Source organism: Carya illinoinensis, chromosome 11 (assembly GCF_018687715.1).
Source record: "Carya illinoinensis cultivar Pawnee chromosome 11, C.illinoinensisPawnee_v1, whole genome shotgun sequence".
Classification (NCBI taxonomy): Eukaryota; Viridiplantae; Streptophyta; class Magnoliopsida; order Fagales; family Juglandaceae; genus Carya; species Carya illinoinensis.
In genome coordinates, this window is record NC_056762.1 from 38,987,351 (window position 1) to 39,007,185 (window position 19,835).

Here is a 19,835-nt window from a genome sequence, read left to right on the forward strand (position 1 = left end):
ATCATTAATCTTAAATAATTTTTCTTATATTTTTACTTTAAATTCCAAATTAAAAAGCCTAATATTGTATAATAAAAAACTTTGGAATCCATATTAGTAAGTTTATTATTTCTTCTAAACTTAGTTTTAATTTAATTTTGGTGAGATCACACTCTTAAAAGTAAATAATATATAGGAATTATATAATTTTGAGAATATAGGAAAAAAAACTGAAAAGACATTTCTAAGTATATTAAAATTTTATAGAATATATAGAGTGTATAAATTTTTTTAGGGGGTAATTTTCTATATTTATAAAATTATGAATAGAAACTAAGGTATATTTTTATTTTTCAACAAATTTTGGGTGGCCATGTGGTTCCGCCACTAAATGTCGCTCTCTCGCTCTCCCCATTTATTTACATATCATGTAATTAGTAATAAAAAAAAAATTGTAGACTAAGCGGGAGAAAAATAATAAAAACATTGTTACAACAGGTGCATTATCAATTAAAAATAAAATCTCTACATTAAACATCGTTCTATGTAAATAAAGTGTCCTTAATTTACCATTTATTGTTCATTGTTCGATGCTAACATAAACAAAGATATTGCTACACCATATTGAAAATTAGGTGTTTTCTTGTTGCCAGGTACCATGCACCCACATAGGTAGTGCAATAACATCCTTAATTGCGGCCATCGCCTGTGCCGAGACAGTCGACTTGTTAGGAACATGAGATGATTCATTGGTGTTATGATCCTCATTTATATCTGGATAATCATCAGGATCTCTATACGACACAAATACCTCAGCACTGGGTGTAACCATGCGTATCAAATTATATATCATACAACATGCAACAACAACATATTGCTGCCAAGTTGGAAGGTATAGGGGCATTAAATTTAAAATTTGAAAACACCTTTTCAACACACTGAAAGTTCATTCAATAATATTCTGAATGGATGAATGCCAATAATTAAATAGATCTTTATATCATTGGAAGATACGATTGACATAACGTTTAGATCTGTGGTACCTCACCATTGGATACGACAACATAAATTCCTTGGTGCAGGGAAATGCAAAATCTACTAAATAATAATAACATGAGAATTTAATAGAACATTAATATTTTATAAAGATGGTATATAAAAATTACCACAAACTTGGAAGGTATGAATTAAATAAAGTGTACAAATTACAATTTGGAGGCTATGGAAAATTGTTCCCCAAACGCTTTAACACATCGATTAAAACACGAGCATCGTGAGCTATACCCTTCTACCCGACGTATACGAATATGAATTTCATATCAAAATTACTGACACACAATGTTGGAAATATTTTCAAAATAATTAATTGTATATTATATTTATTAATTAATATTTTTGAATTAATTATGAAAGTTGTGAATTATTTTGGAAAGAGAGAAGATGTGGAAAGTTTAGGAGAGTTATAAGATTTTAGGTCAACGTCATAAATCTTCCACTGGTTGAGTGGTGTATTAATATGCCTTTGGTGTACCCAAAGGGCTTGAGTGTTCTAGTCACCCCTATGACAAAGGGGTTTTTAATTTCTCTTCACTCCTGCAGCCAAGCACCAGGGCCATGCATGAAGCACAGTAATGCATGGGCTCAAGGGCGCATGACGCACTTCATGTGGGGCATGCATTCGAAATATTGCAACGCACTAGGGAGAGGCCCTATGCACAAGGCATTGCAACGGGAAAAATTAATTTCCCCAAATGCACACGCGTTGTGATTTGAACCAGGGCCAACCGGTTTCTCTACGAGGTAACCATTGGACCAAGTCCATCTGTTGTGTTAGGGCATAGACAGAATATATATATACCTATTCCGAACATTTTTTAGCAAATTATTTTTCGTTCACATATTTTGGTTATCTATAAATAAACCAATTGGCTTGCCATTTGAGGATCATAGAATTCAATTTTGAATTCTCTCTCTCTCTCGCTCTCTCTCTTCCAAATATTTCATTTTTTCAAAAATTGTTAGAATCTGTTCATTTTCAAGAGAACAAATTTCTAATTTTTTGGTTGAATAACAAAATCAAAGGGTATTCGGGATCTAATTTCGTGTATGCATAATACAGTTAGACAAACATATTTGTTCTTGGTTTCATTGTATATTGGAGTCAAATTTCTTGTAACCTGTGTGCACTATAATTGGTGGGGGGCGAATATTGTCTTAAGAAAAGCAACATTTATAACGTGCCTTGAAGCAAATTTTCTCTCACTATTTTTGTTTTGCAGCCCATTTTGTTCCAACACACAAGATATTTTGTGCAATCCGGTAATACTAATTTAGATATGCATTACTTACTGAAGCCGGCACAGATGCCTCAATCATGACCCAATCCATTGCACTATAAAATTTCTGCAGATTTTTGTTAAATTTGCATAAACTTCAAAATATTGTATTAATAACATTATACCATTTGTAAAGTTCACTTCTCACTCATTAACCTACGAAAGTAACTCATGTAATTTTTTTTTTTAAACCTCGAACCATAGATAATGTTGAGGATTTCCTTGAATATAAGGCATCACTCTAGTCATCTGAGTTGGCTGAATCACCTGGCGCGATAGGCAACATAATTCCTACGTTATTGCGTAGACATGTTGATTTACAATTTCAATCGAATGTTGAAACTGGTCAGTCACATTTCGTTGAACAACACCATGTTCGACGGTATAGTAAAACATTCCTAAGGCTTCCTCAATCGAGACCTCTCGTGACGAATTACGCAAGGCCACATCTCTACTTAACCGATCACTTAAGGCTATAAATGCATATACCTCCATTCGAAATATCTCATAACAGTTGTCAAGATGTCCATTCAAAACTCCGATGATGCACTCCCTTCCATGTAAGCCAATGTCATGTTGTGGCTTGGGCATAGGAGGTTGGGCATTATATTGCTGATCCACCGTCACCATGGTTAAAAGGGCAACCTGTTTGTAGATATAAGCATCACAACTTCTCCATACGTTCTATTCCACCCATCTATTTGCGTCAAGTGTATTTGAGAGGTTACTATTGGAGCCCTCCTCGCTCGCCTCGTTCTCCTTGATGTTTACCTCATCATTCCGCTAACTATCATTGTCCATTCTGCAATTTTCAAAAGAATGTTGACGCAAACATTAAAGGAAATCGATATTATATATGTTTACACACTACAAACAGCAAAATAAATATTTTTATTAACTTAGTAAGTACTTTTATTGAACGCAAGTCAATGTTTGAACTTAAATTAACAAACACGAAATAAGTGTTAGAAATCAAAACAACTAATAATACAACAAAAATCAAATCAACACACCAAATTTTGAAAACTATAACTTATTAAAATGTTTCGATAAAATAAATGGTGGGGGACTGAGATGTGTGGTCAGAGTAGTGACCAGACTTATTGTAATCTCAACTCTGGAGTCATGTGCTGGAAGACATTTAGAATATAGGGATCCATAAAAGCTTTCACTGCATGAAGATGAAGGTTGGATAGTAGTGGAGAGGTAATGTCCTGCAAAAACATCATACACTGCGATATTACTAAAGGCTGCATTAGACCCACTATTTGAACCCTTGCCTATAGTGTACTTCGAACTAGGGTTGATATCCGCACGGTGCGGGGCGGGGCAGACTTTATATAAAGGTTGGCCTATGAGGCGAAGACAATCCAAAATATAACTCTAATGAGTTTATTTTTTATTTTTTTGTATTTATAAATTTTAATTTATAATTTAAATTCTATTATAATTTAAGTAAAAAAAATTTTTTTGACTCAAAAATATTTTTTTAGATCCAATGGATTGGCTTAGGCAGGGGGTGGGACAGATGGCTTTTTGGCCCCATGGGGGTGGGACTGAAAAGCCATCCCCCACATAGAGCGGGGCAAGGCCCTTGTCCCACACCATGCAGATAGCACCACTAGTTAGCTTACCTTCTGCTTAATGTTACAAGCCCACATGTCTTCTTCACTACGCAAGTGCTCCAGCACCGAACGTGGCAACACTAGGGCTGTGCATAAATGGTCTTGGGCTGATCCGTTCGCAAGACTCGAAAGTGGCCCACCCGACAAAAGTCAAGTTCATCGGATCAAGTTGCAATAACGAGGTCCAAATCTGCCCCACTCGCTCATACTCTAATCCATCACAGGTTACTCTCTCTCTTAATTTCTATCTCTACCCGATTTCAATCTCTGGTGGATTTCTTATGCCCTTTGTTGTAGTCTCTTAAATTCAGACTGGCCACGATTTGTGTGAGATTGTTGTACTACATGCCATCTTAACTCTTGGGAAAGATATTCGAAGCTTCCTGTGAGATGTACAACATTGATTTGTGGCATTGATTTGTTGAATCGTCGGACCAAGGACCAGACGGTCGAGACCGGAGCGTCGATAGTCTGGACCACAGCAGAGTAGAACTGGTTAGACTCGAGGGTATGGGTGTGGTCGAGACTCAGTTCTGCACAAGGACCTAAGGGTGTGGGTGTGGGTGGAGACTTGATTGATTTGGGAGTGAATTGACTTAAAGGAGCATTGGTTGGAACCGATGAAGAAGAAAGAGTTAAGCATTTTTCTTTTTTCTTTTTTTTTTTTTAATTTTAATTTTATTTTTAAAGACCAGCGGGTTATACGGGTTCGATCCAATTTTGTTTTGACGGGTCAATTTGGATCAAGTTGTTGCATTGTTATCAGGTGTTGAGTCGGGTCGGATATAAACCCGGTCTGATCAGCTTGGGTTGCACCCTAGGTAACATGTTTTCTTTTTCGGTTTTCCACTAAGGTACTATTTGGTCATTTAAAATTTTCATCTCAAATACAAAATTTTCATCTCATCATTATAACTTTTCTAAATTTCCATACAAAATATAATAAACAATTTAACTTTTTCTTAATTTTTTTAAATCTTTAAATAATAATAATATTAAAATATAATATTTTAATATTTAATTTTAAAATTCAAAATTCTCATTCCAAAATCTTCAATAGTCAAGCAGAACATAAGTTCACCAAAGACTTCCTCAAACTTCGACACTTTTTAAGGGTGTTATTGTCTATTGATGTCGACTGCAGAGAATGGGGGCAAGAGTGGATGGCAAAGTCATTTTCGGATGACATGTATCTGGGGCCTCTGCAATCTGTTCCAATTTCAAAGTCTATAAATTTGGAACCCCACAACAATCACGAATAAACAAAAGAAATGAAAATAGTAATAGTCAAAATTTAAAGCCTACGAATTAGTCATGGTGTAACAGATGAAAAATTTATAGTTAATAACGAGATAATTTATAAAAAATAATAAAATAATTTGAGTTAAATTTTTTAAAGAATTTTAAAAAATGAGATAGAAAAAATTAAATAAAAAAATAAAAATAAAAGAATGTTAAAATATAATTTTTTAATATAATTTTTGTTTTGAGATTTGAAAAAATTGAATTATTTTTTATATTTTATTTGAAAGTTTAAAAAAGTTGTAATGATTAGATAATTATTGGATGAAAAAAAATTAAAAACTTAAAAATTAAAAATAAAAAAATAAAAAAATATTTATATTTAAATAATATTTAAATTTTAAGATCAATTTAGTTCAGTCTAGAAAATCAAGTTACTAAACTTATTTTAACTTAAAACCTCCTTACACGTGAGACCTATAACATTTTTCAACTCAACACATATTTATACGTGAGACTCACAATTTTTTTTAATTTCTCATAAATAAGACTATACTCATCTTAATATCCAAACGCAGTCTTAAATTCAAATCACCAGTCGATTAAAGAATGCAGTTTTCGAGAAAAAAAAAGTGTCAAATGAAAAGAAAAAATGATAATTTTGTATACGTTCTGCTCTACTTAGACCATCCCTATTGTTTTGTGAGTAAAATTTATGATTTTATTTATCATAAAAATTTTGCACACACCTTTTGAATAAGGCAATCAAGTTAAGTCGGAATGGAGCAGCAGCACTGTTAGACGGTCAAATTAGTTGGGATGGCGTAGCAATCGATCGATAGGGTGAGATGAGATGGAGTGGATGGAGCACAAAACACTCGAGCAGATCTTCATTGACTGGCAAATATGGTAGCAGTATATGATGGTTATAACAAGGTCGAAATTAACGGGGGAATGTCGACGACTAAATTGATAGAGCCACGATTGGAAACAGGTGTTGCAAAAGATAACACTCTAATTCACATCACTTTCTCGAAAAAAATAGATAGATCTGCATGGCAAGGGATGGGGAGCACCTCAAACATTTGGGGGAGGCCAAATCTTCCCAAATAAGTCTTCCACTCGCTTGGCTTGGTCAATATAACCGTCTAGTCCAGAAGCCAGAAGTGCCACAGCCGCCGGTCCCATGGCTGATGCAAGGCTTAATTGGTCCCACTTCACAAGCTGAAGATGAACGGCGGATTAGTTAACCATTTAAGAGCAATTAGAGAAATCAAAGTAGGAGTCACTAGCAGCAGTAATGTTTTAGTAATCTGTGCAGGATTGATTTTTACCCATCAATAAGGTGTTGTCGCATAGCAACTATCAATTGGTCAAGTTTTCCCAAGAAGGATATTAAACAACCTAACCAATGAGAAAGAAATCTTCACAGTGGTTGTGCTACCCATTGAAGGGGAAGGTAATGATGTGTCACTGACAATGGTGATTGCAGATATATGATAATATTTTGAAGGAGAGGACCTTGACACCACATTTCCTTTTTTTTTTTTTTTTTTTTTTTTTTTTTTTCAGTTCAAGCACAGAAAATCCCGATGCTCAAGAGAATACATGATAAGAATATGAAAAGAAAGCAGACCTCTTCTTTACTGAAATTGTAGCTGGCAGCAGACTCTGGAGAGAGTCTCCTAACGAAAGAGTACTTTTCATCAGGAGCAGTAACAGACTCTTTGAGAGATTGCAATATCTTCAATGGTGCAATGATGTAGTCAACTCTGAGCACAGAAAAACATAAGCATCGGCAGTTATTCTGAAAAAACTTCTCAAGAATTGCCAGGTATATATGTGATAAAAGGTGAGTCATATGATTACCCCAGGAGACTGAATAAGTCCTGCTTGTTCCGAACGGCTGCAGCCATCAACTTTGATTTATATCCATTCTTGTGAATGTAATTATAAGCCTTTGACACCTGCAAGGGCAAATTGCCGAATGTCTGATTTAGGAATATTTTGATCTTCGTGGGCTGTTAAGTGTAGACCCAAGTCACTAGAGTGATCAAAAACAGCACCAGAAATCTATCCAACTTACCAGATTTTTATTTCAATGCTGAAAGAAATGAGCTTTAAGATTTGTTTCCAAGATGATATGAAATATGAATCATGCATTGAGTTATGGAACCACATATGATGAAATAAAACGTTACCTACAAATCAATTTACACCTCCAATTACAAATTTGTAACGTTAAAACACAAGTATTGGAAGATGTGCATGTGGTAGCGGAAGTTGAGATCCCAATTTGGCCAAAAGGAGCGAAATCTGGTTGTGTGATACTATGATCACATGCAACACCAAGGTTGCCAACCAATTACAGCCCCTCAACACCATAAGAGTGCAATACGGTCCAAGTTGAAGGTGCCATATAACTAATTAAAAGGCAAGAAGCATAGAAATAGTGAGAAAGGCATAATGGCATTTGAATTTGGTAAACAATTGAAACGGACTGGTGTATCATACACAGCCGAGGTGGAAATAATACCATCAGTGGGGGTAAAAGGTGGTTCGGATAATGAGTTAAGATGAAAGTTGAATAAAATATTGTTAGAATGTTATTTTTTAATATTATTTTTATTTTGGGATTTGAAAAGGTTGAATTGTTTATTGTATTTTATTTGGAAATTTGGGAAAGTTGTAATGATTAGATGAGATGAGTTGAGATGGTTTTGGTATCCAAACCAAATAAGCTTTTTGTGGGAAAAAAAAATGGCATTCCACAAAGTATTTCAATCATCTTGACAGCATTGGTTGAACAGTCAGGATAAGGGTGGCAAAATACAAAATTAAAAATGTACTACTAAAATGAAAGGTCTACAACTCAATGAGAATGTCTCTTTCTTTTTCTTAAGTAAGAATTGTATCTAAAATCTCTCCAAACCCTTACCGCCTAATCCAATTCCCAGGGCTGTCAAAAGACAAGTTTGCCCGCAGTCCCAATCAACAACACTATCAGATTTTAATATAATATTTGAAACTCGTAAACATGTTTTTTTCGATTGGTAAACTACACAAGACTATATCAAAATTAATTTCACATCAGAAGATCAGTGTTGTTTAACTAACCAAAGCCAACCCTGGATCCTCTCCCCTTTTGATAGCAGATTCAATCTCGGGGTCATTGGAATGGTTGCGTGCCCAATCCTGGAGGACAAGGAATGCATTGTAATGACCAAACTAAAGGTTCCACAGAAAATGTCAATACACAACAGAGATGAAAAATTACCCTTATACGGCCAACAAAAATCTGAATAACAGAAGCACCAGCTTGGGCTGCTGCTGCGGCTTGTGCAAAGCTGAAAAACAGGTCAAAACCGTCTATGACTAAGATACATCACAAGATGTGAAAATCTAATAAACTAAGAATGCCAAGGATGTAATGCCCAAATGGAAGGCCCAAGCTACATGACCTATACTCCAAAAGAACTAGTCAATGGTACAATTGGAGCATTATTGAAATATTATAAAGAGCAAGTACTTCTCATTTCCAATACACCATCTACCCTTATCAAAAAGGGGTATCACAATCTCCTTTCTTATATTCCCGACATCCTCTTCGTATTAGTCCGTCGTAGGTGGCACAGCTCAAGTCCCACATTTCTAGTTAAGATAAGATCTGATACCATTTGTAACGCCTCAATGGAAGGTCCAAGCCACATGGTATATATTCCAAAAAGACTAGTTAATGATGTAATTGGAGCCCCACTGGAACATTATAAAGAGCAAGAATTTCTTATTATCAAACAATGTGGGAATATACCACCTACACTTATCAGAATGGGGGTATCACAAAAGATAACAGCAAAGCAACTTGAGACAAGCCAATGTACTTAACCAATGACTAGGGCAAAATCATTCATGAGAATTAACCATTCTTTAATTGAACCTAATGGATTTTGTTACATGCCTGAAAGATTTATATGAAATATCATATTCTGAGAATAAACATTTTAATCCCCATAAACCTCAGAAATAGGTACCCCCAGCCAGAAATAACCTTGAGTGTACCTCACCATGGTGCAACACTCTTTAAATATGTTAAATTTAATAAAAATATAGTAGCGTATAATACGTTTTCTTAATTCAAATTGCATGACACAATTTTAAAACTGTCCCAAATAAAAGAAAATATAAAACTGTCCCATTGTTTTAGAGTTTCAAACTAGCACTGGTACTCATCACAGTGTGTACCTGTATACAAAAGTCAAATGAGTCTGTATGCCTTCAGATTCCAGCAATCTTGAGGCCTCTATTCCCTGTGTACAGAGCCAATAAGTGATTAGAACAAAAGGATGAAAAGATTCAGTAGCTTCCATGAATCAAGTCTTTAAGGAAGGTTCCTAGGTGAAAAACAGAATTATCTTGCTCAAATACTCACTTGCCAAGTTGAGGGAATTTTAAACAGTAATCGTTCGGGAGGTACATTAATTTCGTTGTACAAATGCAACAAGTCATGCACCTGCAATAAAACACTACCCGATTACTATTATGACGGATAGAACAAATCTAGGTTGCCATTATCCAACCCAATTACTTATGAAAAACAAACGCATAAAAAATAGCTATTTTTCCCTTGAAAGAGACTGAATTATCAATCAATAAATAGTTTACGGAAACTGAAAATCAATAACCATACTATATACTCCGTTTCAAACATGAAAGTAAAGAATTTTCACTGAAACAATGAATCAACAATGACACCTTAAAGTAACCAACCTTCCTGATAATGCCATGTGTGTCATAAGCAAGACGTGCATCCACTTCAGTTGAAACTCGACCAGGGACTAGTTTTGCCAAGTCACCACCAACGTTCACCAAGGCCTACACTTCCATCAGTTGTTGTAAACCATTTTGTCAAGTTAACCAATCAAATTCATATCTCATAATTTTGACGTTTGAAACCCAACCTTATTAAAGAAACATAACAATCTCAACTCAGAGTTTTCTAGCCCATAACACCCTGAATCCGCCAAAGACATTTCAATAGCATTCTGAAAAATAAAAAGATTAATCAATTGACGAATAAAAACACCATATGCTATTTCAATATCAATATGCAAATCATAAACTAGTCTTTTGCCCTTTCTGATGAGACTGGATCCTTACTCTGAATATGGTGTCTGGAAGGCTACATATACCCAAAAGTAGTGCGGAGCTAACTGTAGCCGCTGTTGGAGGAAACCTATTAAGAAAACCATCAACAAAAACACTAGTTAATCATTCTGTCGCTCCAAAAAATAAATAAGTAAATGGATTATATGTTATATGCTTCCTATTTTACTCGGTTCTTAAAAAGAAACAATTAATTCCACTAAGTGGAGCTACACTGAGCTTGGATGAACATATTCATTTGGTTTCCATATTTTCTAATTAATGAGAGTCAATTTAAATAATACTTCCATATCCAGCTAACGAAAATTATAACAATAATAAATTAAAAGATAGAAGAATAGATAACCTCTCGAAATCATCGAAAATGACGGTGTCCGGAACAATCTCGCTGAATCTAGACACTGCATCCAATTCAGTTCTCGCACCTAAAAAAAACAGCAATTATCTCAACAGGAGCAATAACAGCGTCAAAATTCAAATAAAATACGGTTAAAAAAAATTGAAATTTTAGACTGCATCAGGATCTATCTAAATGCCAGATATATAACCAGTGTCGAGAGAGGACGAAAATCCAGAGGAAGCTCGAATTTGAGGAAACGACCTCTGAAGCTTGAGTGTAACCAGATTACAAGCAGTTGATCTAGCTGAGAACCTCAAACTCCCCTGACATCAAAATCAATTCACTCCCTCATACACAAATGCATACTTTTTACATACACACCCATTTATCCATACATACATACATACCTGGAGAGAGGAGGAGGAAGAGAGGGCCGAGAAGGGCGGAGTTTGCAAGGAGAGTGACATATTTTTGTGTTTCAGTTGGAACTCGGAGTTTTCAGAGTGATGGGAGCGACTATGGATGACTCGTTCGTGTATATATATTGAAGCGGAAGTGATGTAATAATACTAACAAAATATTACTGCTTTTGTTTTTATTTTTTATAAATGCAATTGATGTCGTTATATTTAGATGAAAAATAAGTTTTAAATAGACAAACTTTCTTTTTAAATAGACAAATCTTCTTTATAAAAATAAGTTTCTTGATCCAGCATCGGCACTGGGCAGAGGGTTATTAACTTTACATAGCCCATCAAAAGAAAAATTATAAACATAAGTACATACACCATATATTATTTTTTTATTTTTTTTAATTTAGTGGGGGTTAACTGTTTTCTCTCATCTTGTCACATGTTTTCTTATTTTGGTCGAGTTTTGCGGATTGTTTAAAAGTCTGGTATGTTAGTACATGCACTTTCTTATCATAAAATTCATTATAAATATAAAAATGTTAAAATATGAATATAAAAAATTCCAAACAGCAATAAGATTTTTATGACCGCAAATAATTGAGAATATATGCACGATATCTCTAAGAGCATAACACTTCAATAATATACGAGTTTCTAGCTAAATATGTAATCATCAGGCATTGAAATTTACAGAACAAATCTTTAAATATAAGAAATTATACAATAAATTCAATTGTCACCATTGCCTTAAAAGGATATAAAATATTCAACTCAATAAATAGGACTGAAATGTGCATACAATTAGACCCCTTTTGGCCTAAAAGACTTTACAAAGATACAGCTACAATACTTATAGAAAGAAGAAAAGAAGGAAAAACTCGTATGCCAATTCAGGTACTAAATAATGCCAGCTGCTCCAATAGCCTTGGTTTATTAAGAAATATAAAATTCAGAAATAATGACTACCGCTACAAGTAGATCATTTAGCTGCTTCATGCTTCCATGTCACCAGGGAGTTGAGGAATTTCATGACCTGCATATTTTTTGAAGGGTTTCTTCAATCATTTGAAAACTAAAGTAAAATATCCAAGTTACAGAAAAATCATATATATATAGATCTGAGTTGTAAACCTCGTCAGGGTTCCTGAGAGAGTAGAATGCATTGGTTTCTTTAGGGACAGAGGATACCAGTATTCCATATCCTCGATTACCCTCCCGCAACACCTGGTGAAATACGAGTATTTTTGTCAATTATCTGTGCTTACAACGTATGAACATTCCAAACCCCTATCAAATTCAATCACAATGGTGCTACCTTGAATGCATCTTCATCACTACTATCATCTCCAATATAGATTGGAAGCACATCATTCCTATTACTTAGCCCTGCAACAACAACCAAACATTAGAAAACCAGAATTCTAGCTGGCTGCTGCTTATAATCAGAAAGATATATAAAAAGAGAGAAGTCAATACCAAGAGATTCAAGCAGAAATTCAACTGCTTTTCCCTTGTTCCAGTCAATCACAGGACGGACTTCTAAAACCTAACAAGGGGGAAAATCAAGTAAATCTCTGTTAACATGAAGAGTCTAAATTGTTAAAAACTTAACCATATTAATGGTAATGAGCCTTTGTATAAAACCAAATGAATTTAATTCAAGAGGGAATATTAACACCAGTTCTGTTCAGGAAAGATAGAAAAAAGTACCTTCCGCCCATGAGTTAACCGCAATCGAGGGTAGTCCTTTAGAATATCATGAACGCATTGTGCTATAGTGGGCCAATTCTGAAGTCACAAAACCATAAAGCATCTTAAAAACTGTGCATCTTGAGTTATTTCATCATACATGTATGAAAAAAAAATTGGAAACAGAGCACCAAAAGCAATCATCACCTTCTCATCTACGTTACGGTAATGTACAGAGGCACAAAACTTGTGATTCTCAACTTTTGCGCCTTTGATCCCCTTGGTATTCTCAACGAGGGTTCTAAAAACCTAGCATAAAGCACAACCAAGAATCAGAAAATATGTTCGATACATTAGACCTACATCGATATATGAGCTGGAGAGGATTGTGGACCTCGTCAATCATGGGTAAAAATTCCCTAGCCGGCTGGAAAAGATTTACCTCCTTACCCTGCCAAATCCAAAACAGAGAGAAAAAAAAGGATTAACAGAACAATTCAGAGCAGCTGTAAAAGCTTCAAGAGAAGAAAGGTGCTGTTATGAAAGGATGTGCCATCTCAGCATCTCTTACCTGTTGGTCATTAGATTTAATACAATTTGGATGGCCATCAGATACCGTGTGACTGAGAGGGCCCATGATATCCATCCCATGACTACCAGCATAACAGAGTTCTGTTAGTCCTACGAGTTCATATACCTGCAAGATGTGATCGTTCAGACTCTAATGGCATCCGAATGATGCACACACGCACTCAAGCACACGTGTGTGTGCGTAAGCAAGCACAGAACACTTCCAGATTATTCAACGAGATCCTTAGCTACCTTATCACGGCTTCTTCCGCTGATGATTGCTGTCGGAAAAAACTTTGCAACATTTCTTACAGCAGAACGCATCTGAAATTTTTATTTTTATTTTTTTGTTATCATAAAAATCAGGACGGGAAAATGCAAACAAAGAAAAAGGCTACATAGAAGCAAAACAAAAAGACTTGAAAATCTTACATCATTAGACATAAGGGCACGATCTGGGTCATCTACTATTGGAGAAAGAGTACCATCATAATCTGAAAAGATTGCGATCTTTTTGTTCTTTGCATAATTTGTAATTTGGTCAAAAGAGTTGAGTGCTGATGGATACTTCAGCTGCAATAAGATTACAAGGGAAAATAAAGTCTTAGAACCAACAGCAAAAGAATTTTGTCAGTATGCTTAGTTTTTTACAATAAACCACTGGACAATTAAATTAAAAGAAAAAGCTAGGCATACCATCCAGGAGCAATAAGCAATATCAGCATCATCTAAAGCAACCTCAACACTGAGATCCTTTATTAGCTTTTTCCGAGGGGGAGAAGAGGACTTCATGGCATCCAACCAACCATTAGATCGAACATCATCAAGCTTTGCAGGCTTTTTCCTTGGAATAGTTACATACTTACTGGAGGAGAACGAAGCTCCTTGCTGCGAGTAAGGCAACAAACTAGAAGGGATGCCAAGTCTGGACTTGTTTATTGGTGCAGGATCGGTTAAAACCGGAGAACAATGATTTGATTTCAGGTCCATTGATTCAAATTACTTGGGAGTCAGTGAAAAGGGGTTAATTTGTACAATGTAAATTGCCTGTGAGCCAAAATGCAGAATCAAGCGCCTTATTCCAGGATTTGTTTACCCAACCCTTTTGTCTATGAAAAACCACCTCTTCAATGTCTTCTTGTCACTGCTGCTGGGCTTGCAGTCCATCAAGCATAAGCTTCCCGGAAACTGTTGATGACATAGAAACAGTACGCCATAAACGGAAATATTTACTACCGAAGGGGAAAAACTGCTAATGAAATACGGTAAATATTCAAACCAAGTGTACCTTCTCATTTCTAATGCTCCACTGCATCTATAGCAGAGGACTGAACATCATTTAATTTGCACTCAGATGTTTGAGAAAGGTTGATAGAGCTTCCAATATCCAGAAAATCTATCTAAATTCGACCTGCAAACTGATCAAAAGAGGCCACTAATTAAGGGTGAGCAAAATTATAACTTCTGAGGTATTCATAGAAAAGAAAGAAACAAAATATTATGATCTATATATTTTGCTACCTATTACAAGTGCACTAGAGCTTCATAAAACACTTCCTAAAGGACTGAACCCAGAACTGATTATAAAACCAATGTTATTGGAAATGAAATATTTTGACATTGTTTCAGGTGGGACGGGAAAGAGTCAGAGAACACAATTTAAAAATAACAAAAAAAATGCAGGAGCAACAATTATAGAGGAAAGTTGAAGCTTTGAATAAGATGCTGCATTCCCCAGCGATGAGAAAGCAAATTGATCGTGGAAGACTGAAGCAACTCCAAAAAAGAATTGTTCTATAATACAACCACAAAATACAAATGAATCGCTAGCTTTAGATCATAATTTGATGTCAACTACCAAAATAACTAAGCTTAGGACATAACCATACCTAAAGTTTGGCGATTGGAGAAGGTTAATGGATAGCGAAAACAGTATACGCAGTACAAAAGCAAGTGGAAGTGAATGTATAAATAGACCTCAAATTAATTACCTTTTCTGGTAAAATAGTTACTACTCCTTCGAGTTTGAACCATTCAATTGTCACTGAAACATCCAAGGAAAAAAATATCATTTTTACAATTACATTTTATTCACATTTGACAAGGATTGCAACCCTTTAAGAATTTTCCAAGGAAAATGATTGTTACCGGCCTTGCAATATTTTAAAAGGAATATCACTTTGACTAAAACTTTTCAAGGAAAACTGTAGAAGTCAGATCTAAAGAGACCTCTCCCTAGAGGCTTAGGTTGCGTGATTTGTATTGGAAAATGAGATAAAATGAAATGGTTTTAGATAAAAATTAAATAAAATATTGTTATTATTATTTTGAGATTTAAAAAAGTTGAATTGAGATTTGAAAAAGTTGAATTGTTTATTATATTTTGTGTAAAAATTTAAAAAAATTGTAATAATGAAACGAGATGAGTTGAAATGAGGTGAGATCACCTCCCAATCTAAACCAGGCAATTATCAACTAATTTCATGGAAGAAAATTAGAAATAAAAAGAAAAAGAAAAAGCAACCAAAAAATTTAATGAATGCCCAGCTCTCTTTTTTCTTACTGAGAAAATGGATTAAAAATGAAACCATGGAAAAAAAAAATGTTTTTGTCAATTTTTGTGAGACGAAAACAAAATATTAGGTACAATATCACGCTATTATGAAAAATATAAACGAAGATACATCTCAAGGTTAGCCATTCAAAATATATTTCCAACAAATGGTGCATCTATAATATATATTATATCATTTGTATGTCTACAAACATCACAAAATCCAAATCCTCAGTCAGTGCAAATTCTTAGGCTCTATTTAGAATTTGGATTGAATTGAAATTAATTCAAATCAGTCTAATTTTAAACTAAGTCTAACATTTAAACACTTAACTCATCTTAATTCAAAATCTCTTTATATGTGGAATCTACAATTTTTTTCAACTTAACACATATTTACAAGCAGAATCCACAACATTTTTCAACTTTCTATAAATATAACTAAACTCATCTTAATATCTTAATACATCTAAATTCATTTTAGATAGGCTCACAAAATTCACTCAAGCATCTCAACTCTACTATTCATAAGGAACTTAACTCAATTCAACATCTAAATAGGCCTAAATTTTGTTCTTTCATTTCTTGGATGTATCTTTACTTGGAATGGATGTAAATGAAAATTGAATTACGGGGGAGCTATACATATTTCTATTTGGGCGATGCTATTATGCTGTCCAGTGTTTACCGTTGGGTGTGTCGCCCTTTGCATTCTTTTTTTTTTTCTTTTTTTCTTTCACATTTTTTAATATATTTAAACATTTTTTTAAAAAAGAAATATATATCAATATACTTAAAATCACTTCCTTAATCACTAAGTTATAAAAATAAAAATAAAAAAAAAATTAAGGGGGCAAATGGAGAGGGCATACACAAGCATTTCCCTTTCTATTTATATGTAATATTATATATACGTGTGTATATATGCATATATAAGCCTACGTGGGCTTAAATTTGAGCATACAATAAGCTTTCTTTTAGATCTACCACATCACTTTTGAATCGTGTAAACAAGGAAAAACAAAATAAAATATTTTCCCAGCATCGATAAGACACTACAACTACCAAAATGAACGTAACCTTAAACCCCCACCATGAAAAAATAGAAAAGAAAAAGAGAGAGAGAGAGAGAGAGAGAGAGAGAGAGAGAGAGAGAGAGAGAGAGAGAGAGAGAGATCTGGAAACAGAGCTGAAATCACAAAATTAAGCTATGTTATTCTTATTCAGGCATCACAACCACCACCGAGTCAATGCCTGGAAAACTGGAACCTAAACAACACGAAGTCTTTCTCAAACAAATGCTGTAGCCTCCTTTCTTTCGTTTTTTTTTTTTTTTCCTCTTCTTGCTGGTTAGATTTAACGGGAAAGTGATTTGGACACATTGCCAAAACTTCCAAAAGATTTATGATCCGGCCCCTTACTTACATGAGCGACCGACAGAGCAAGAATTGTACTAAGGAAAATAAACAGACGAGCTGTCAAATCAGTTTCTGTAATATATACAGCCCCGTGTCTACATGTTAATAGGATAAACAGAAAAATGGAAGAATTAATAGACCCAAAACCATCGGCGTTCATGGGCTGGATACCGTATGAAAGGGGTAAAGATCCAGCTAACAAATAGGAAGACATGAAAAGGTCGTGAATTTCACGATATAAATCCCAACAGCATTTCATTTACGTTAAAATCACGTGAAAAATCTGGATTGTTTTTGCAGGAATAGGAAAAGAAAATCGTGGAAAAAGGTACCTGGATTCAAGAGCTAATTAGAAACATAATGGTCTCTTTGTCCTATCAACCAAACACGTCCAGATCGAAAACCTGAAACGAAAGCACACTTAAAATCTGACGTACGCCAACGAAAACCAATAGTCCGCACCAAAACTAAGATCCAAGGGGATCAAACATAGCCATAAAAACTCCGACAAAATGAAATGCACCCGAAAGCCCTAGAATGTTACAGAGAGAGATGAAAACTGTGATATTGTACGTATATAACAGTTAAAAGGAAAGGAAGGAATGGAATGCCGAGAAGCTCGAGTATTTATAGTGCGTCTATGGCCAATAAAAAGGCGTGCTTAACAAGGTAACTTGGTTGTTGAATTGGGAAACACGACCGCTATATACATTATTTACCATATCATATCTCTCATCCTGCAATTTTATTTAAATCAATTAGGTTTATAATATTTTACTTCCTTGTTTTTTTTCACCCCCTGAGAAGCATTTAAATGACGGCACCTGTGATCATATCTGTGTGACGTGGCCACGTGTCAGCCAGGGCCCTCCACCCAAGGACGGACGGATTTCACGCTCGCGTCGCTTTCATGCGCACAGCTGGCAGTCGTCGGTGACGGGAAAATAAATAAGAAAAATGTAAACATTTTTTCCTCCTGGATTTTCCTTTCTACCAACCATAACATAAGGGATCAGAGAGAGGAAAACATTTTAAGGAAGAGAAGAGGTCCACTTGGGGGAAGATGGTGAGGCGGGGGAGGAAGTCACGTGCGAAAACGGCGTAGAGTAGCTCGTAAAAACGGTTGGTTTTGGTTCGGTTGTGCCTTTTTACGGCTGGAGACGCGGGAATCTCGTGCGGGATAGGTCACGTTGCCCACGATCCGAGCTGGCAAAATCGTTGTTTTATTTTGTTTTTATTTTTTTAAGTTTTCGAAAAATGGGATCTATTTTGTGTACAGATTGGTATTCGATTTCGGGAGAAAAGGATGGAGGCAGAAGTGGCCCGTGGGGTCCACCAACGGTTGGCTGTTTGGTTGGATGTTTCTCGGCGATCTCGATGATGGAATCTTCTAATTTATGAGTGCGAGTAGTACTACTGTACTAGCACCGAGTACTACGTGCTCCATCATCTCAAGGTTGCCGTGTTGCTTTAGATCTTTTGTCCATAGAAATTGATTGTTTGGTGGATGTTTTGTTCGGAGAAAAATGATAGTTATTGAGCGACTAATGGTCGAAAAATAAATTTTAAATAATAAATCTGACACTTCTTTATAAGAATGCGCAACTTTTACATAACTGCATATTGTAATATATCATAAAATTACGGGTTCAACACAAGGTTCGTTGCCCTTATGAGACTATATATAGTGCCTTGTTGAAAGATTGTCTAGAACAAAAAAATAACAAAAGAAATCTCTAATGTGTTATTAATGAAGATATTTGAATAATAAAAACGACAGACCATGACAAGCCACCTTTCCATAAGTTGATCAGAAGGCATGCAGTATAGCCATTAATGGAATTACTGGGTGAAGGGTTAATGTGGTACATTGGTTGTGAACACCATTGTGATCTATTGTGCTATATATAGTATATTAATAGGCAAGTGATAAGGGTGCATGCATACACTTTCTAGAGATTTGGATATTATATATAGAAGCAGCCCTTCAATCACTTTCATGCAGAACTCATGTGGCTTCTTCTGCATATATATTCAGACTATATATATTTGTCCTGATCTATAATGATTGATTTGTGAAGAGTGCATGAATCTGGATCATGTAATTTTCATGTGGATTCACCCAAGGTTGTGTTATTTCCACATAGACATTGCATGATGTTGGATAGTTTAGTTTATCCATATTGACAAATGTGACACATTAAGATGATATGGTGCCGATGTGAGACTGAGGTGTTTCCTACATTGCAATGATATAGACATCTTTAGGTATATCCCTGTAACAGATTAATGCTGATCATGAACACGAACTCGATCATTTCTTGGCTATAAAAGTTTGAATTATTGGAAGAAGATTGCACTCCACATCCAGATTGAAAAGAGTATCAAGAGTTGGAAATTTGACCCCCCCTCTCCCTTTGCTCTAGGATTTATTTTACTAATTTGCAAGGTTTATTAAGTGATCAGCTTAGTTTAAGAAAAACATTTGATTGAGTAGTCGAAAGAC

General features: G+C 35.0%; 2 protein-coding genes across 5 annotated transcripts; both read right to left on the reverse strand.

Annotated features, from left to right (window-relative positions):
• Positions 1 to 6,045: 6,045 nt before the first annotated feature.
• LOC122281480 (transaldolase) lies at positions 6,046 to 11,255 on the reverse strand. Its single transcript, XM_043092985.1, has 13 exons — positions 11,093 to 11,255; positions 10,894 to 11,008; positions 10,692 to 10,770; positions 10,340 to 10,415; positions 10,141 to 10,224; positions 9,950 to 10,054; positions 9,612 to 9,692; positions 9,425 to 9,489; positions 8,460 to 8,529; positions 8,300 to 8,377; positions 7,052 to 7,149; positions 6,819 to 6,954; positions 6,046 to 6,406 (listed from the first exon to the last, which is right to left on the reverse strand). Exons 1-13 carry the CDS (start codon positions 11,150 to 11,152, stop codon positions 6,260 to 6,262), a joined length of 1,194 nt encoding a protein of 397 aa, XP_042948919.1. The 5' UTR covers positions 11,153 to 11,255; the 3' UTR covers positions 6,046 to 6,259.
• Positions 11,256 to 11,784: 529 nt separating this feature from the next.
• LOC122281482 (probable trehalose-phosphate phosphatase F) lies at positions 11,785 to 17,936 on the reverse strand. 4 transcript variants are annotated; one of them, XM_043092986.1, is made up of 14 exons: positions 17,662 to 17,936; positions 15,349 to 15,401; positions 14,646 to 14,775; positions 14,054 to 14,545; positions 13,790 to 13,930; positions 13,610 to 13,681; positions 13,359 to 13,484; positions 13,182 to 13,238; positions 12,995 to 13,096; positions 12,809 to 12,886; positions 12,575 to 12,644; positions 12,414 to 12,484; positions 12,230 to 12,322; positions 11,785 to 12,131 (listed from the first exon to the last, which is right to left on the reverse strand). In XM_043092986.1, the coding sequence occupies exons 4-14, from the start codon at positions 14,345 to 14,347 to the stop codon at positions 12,078 to 12,080; spliced, it is 1,158 nt and encodes a 385-aa protein (XP_042948920.1). In that variant the 5' UTR covers positions 14,348 to 14,545; positions 14,646 to 14,775; positions 15,349 to 15,401; positions 17,662 to 17,936; the 3' UTR covers positions 11,785 to 12,077. The 4 variants fall into 4 exon arrangements, with proteins under 4 accessions (XP_042948920.1, XP_042948921.1, XP_042948922.1 ...); XM_043092987.1 differs by lacking the exon at positions 15,349 to 15,401; XM_043092988.1 differs by lacking the exons at positions 15,349 to 15,401; positions 17,662 to 17,936 and adding an exon at positions 15,247 to 15,292.
• Positions 17,937 to 19,835: the final 1,899 nt, after the last annotated feature.

What these genes read in the sequence shown, in the direction of transcription:
- LOC122281482 (XM_043092987.1), bottom strand. Translation starts at nt 14,347, where the DNA reads ATGGACCTGAAATCAAATCATTGTTCTCCGGTTTTAACCGATCCTGCA. An exon ending in GTGCCCTTATGTCTAATGAT is followed by an intron (nt 13,682 to 13,789) that starts GTAAGATTTTCA and finishes TAAAAATTTCAG; the next exon opens with ATGCGTTCTGCTGTAAGAAA. An exon ending in ACCGTAACGTAGATGAGAAG is followed by an intron (nt 12,887 to 12,994) that starts GTGATGATTGCT and finishes TTGTGACTTCAG; the next exon opens with AATTGGCCCACTATAGCACA.
- LOC122281480 (XM_043092985.1), bottom strand. Translation starts at nt 11,152, where the DNA reads ATGTCACTCTCCTTGCAAACTCCGCCCTTCTCGGCCCTCTCTTCCTCC. An exon ending in TTTTTGTTGGCCGTATAAGG is followed by an intron (nt 8,378 to 8,459) that starts GTAATTTTTCAT and finishes CTTGTCCTCCAG; the next exon opens with GATTGGGCACGCAACCATTC. An exon ending in GACTTATTCAGTCTCCTGGG is followed by an intron (nt 6,955 to 7,051) that starts GTAATCATATGA and finishes TTCTGTGCTCAG; the next exon opens with AGTTGACTACATCATTGCAC.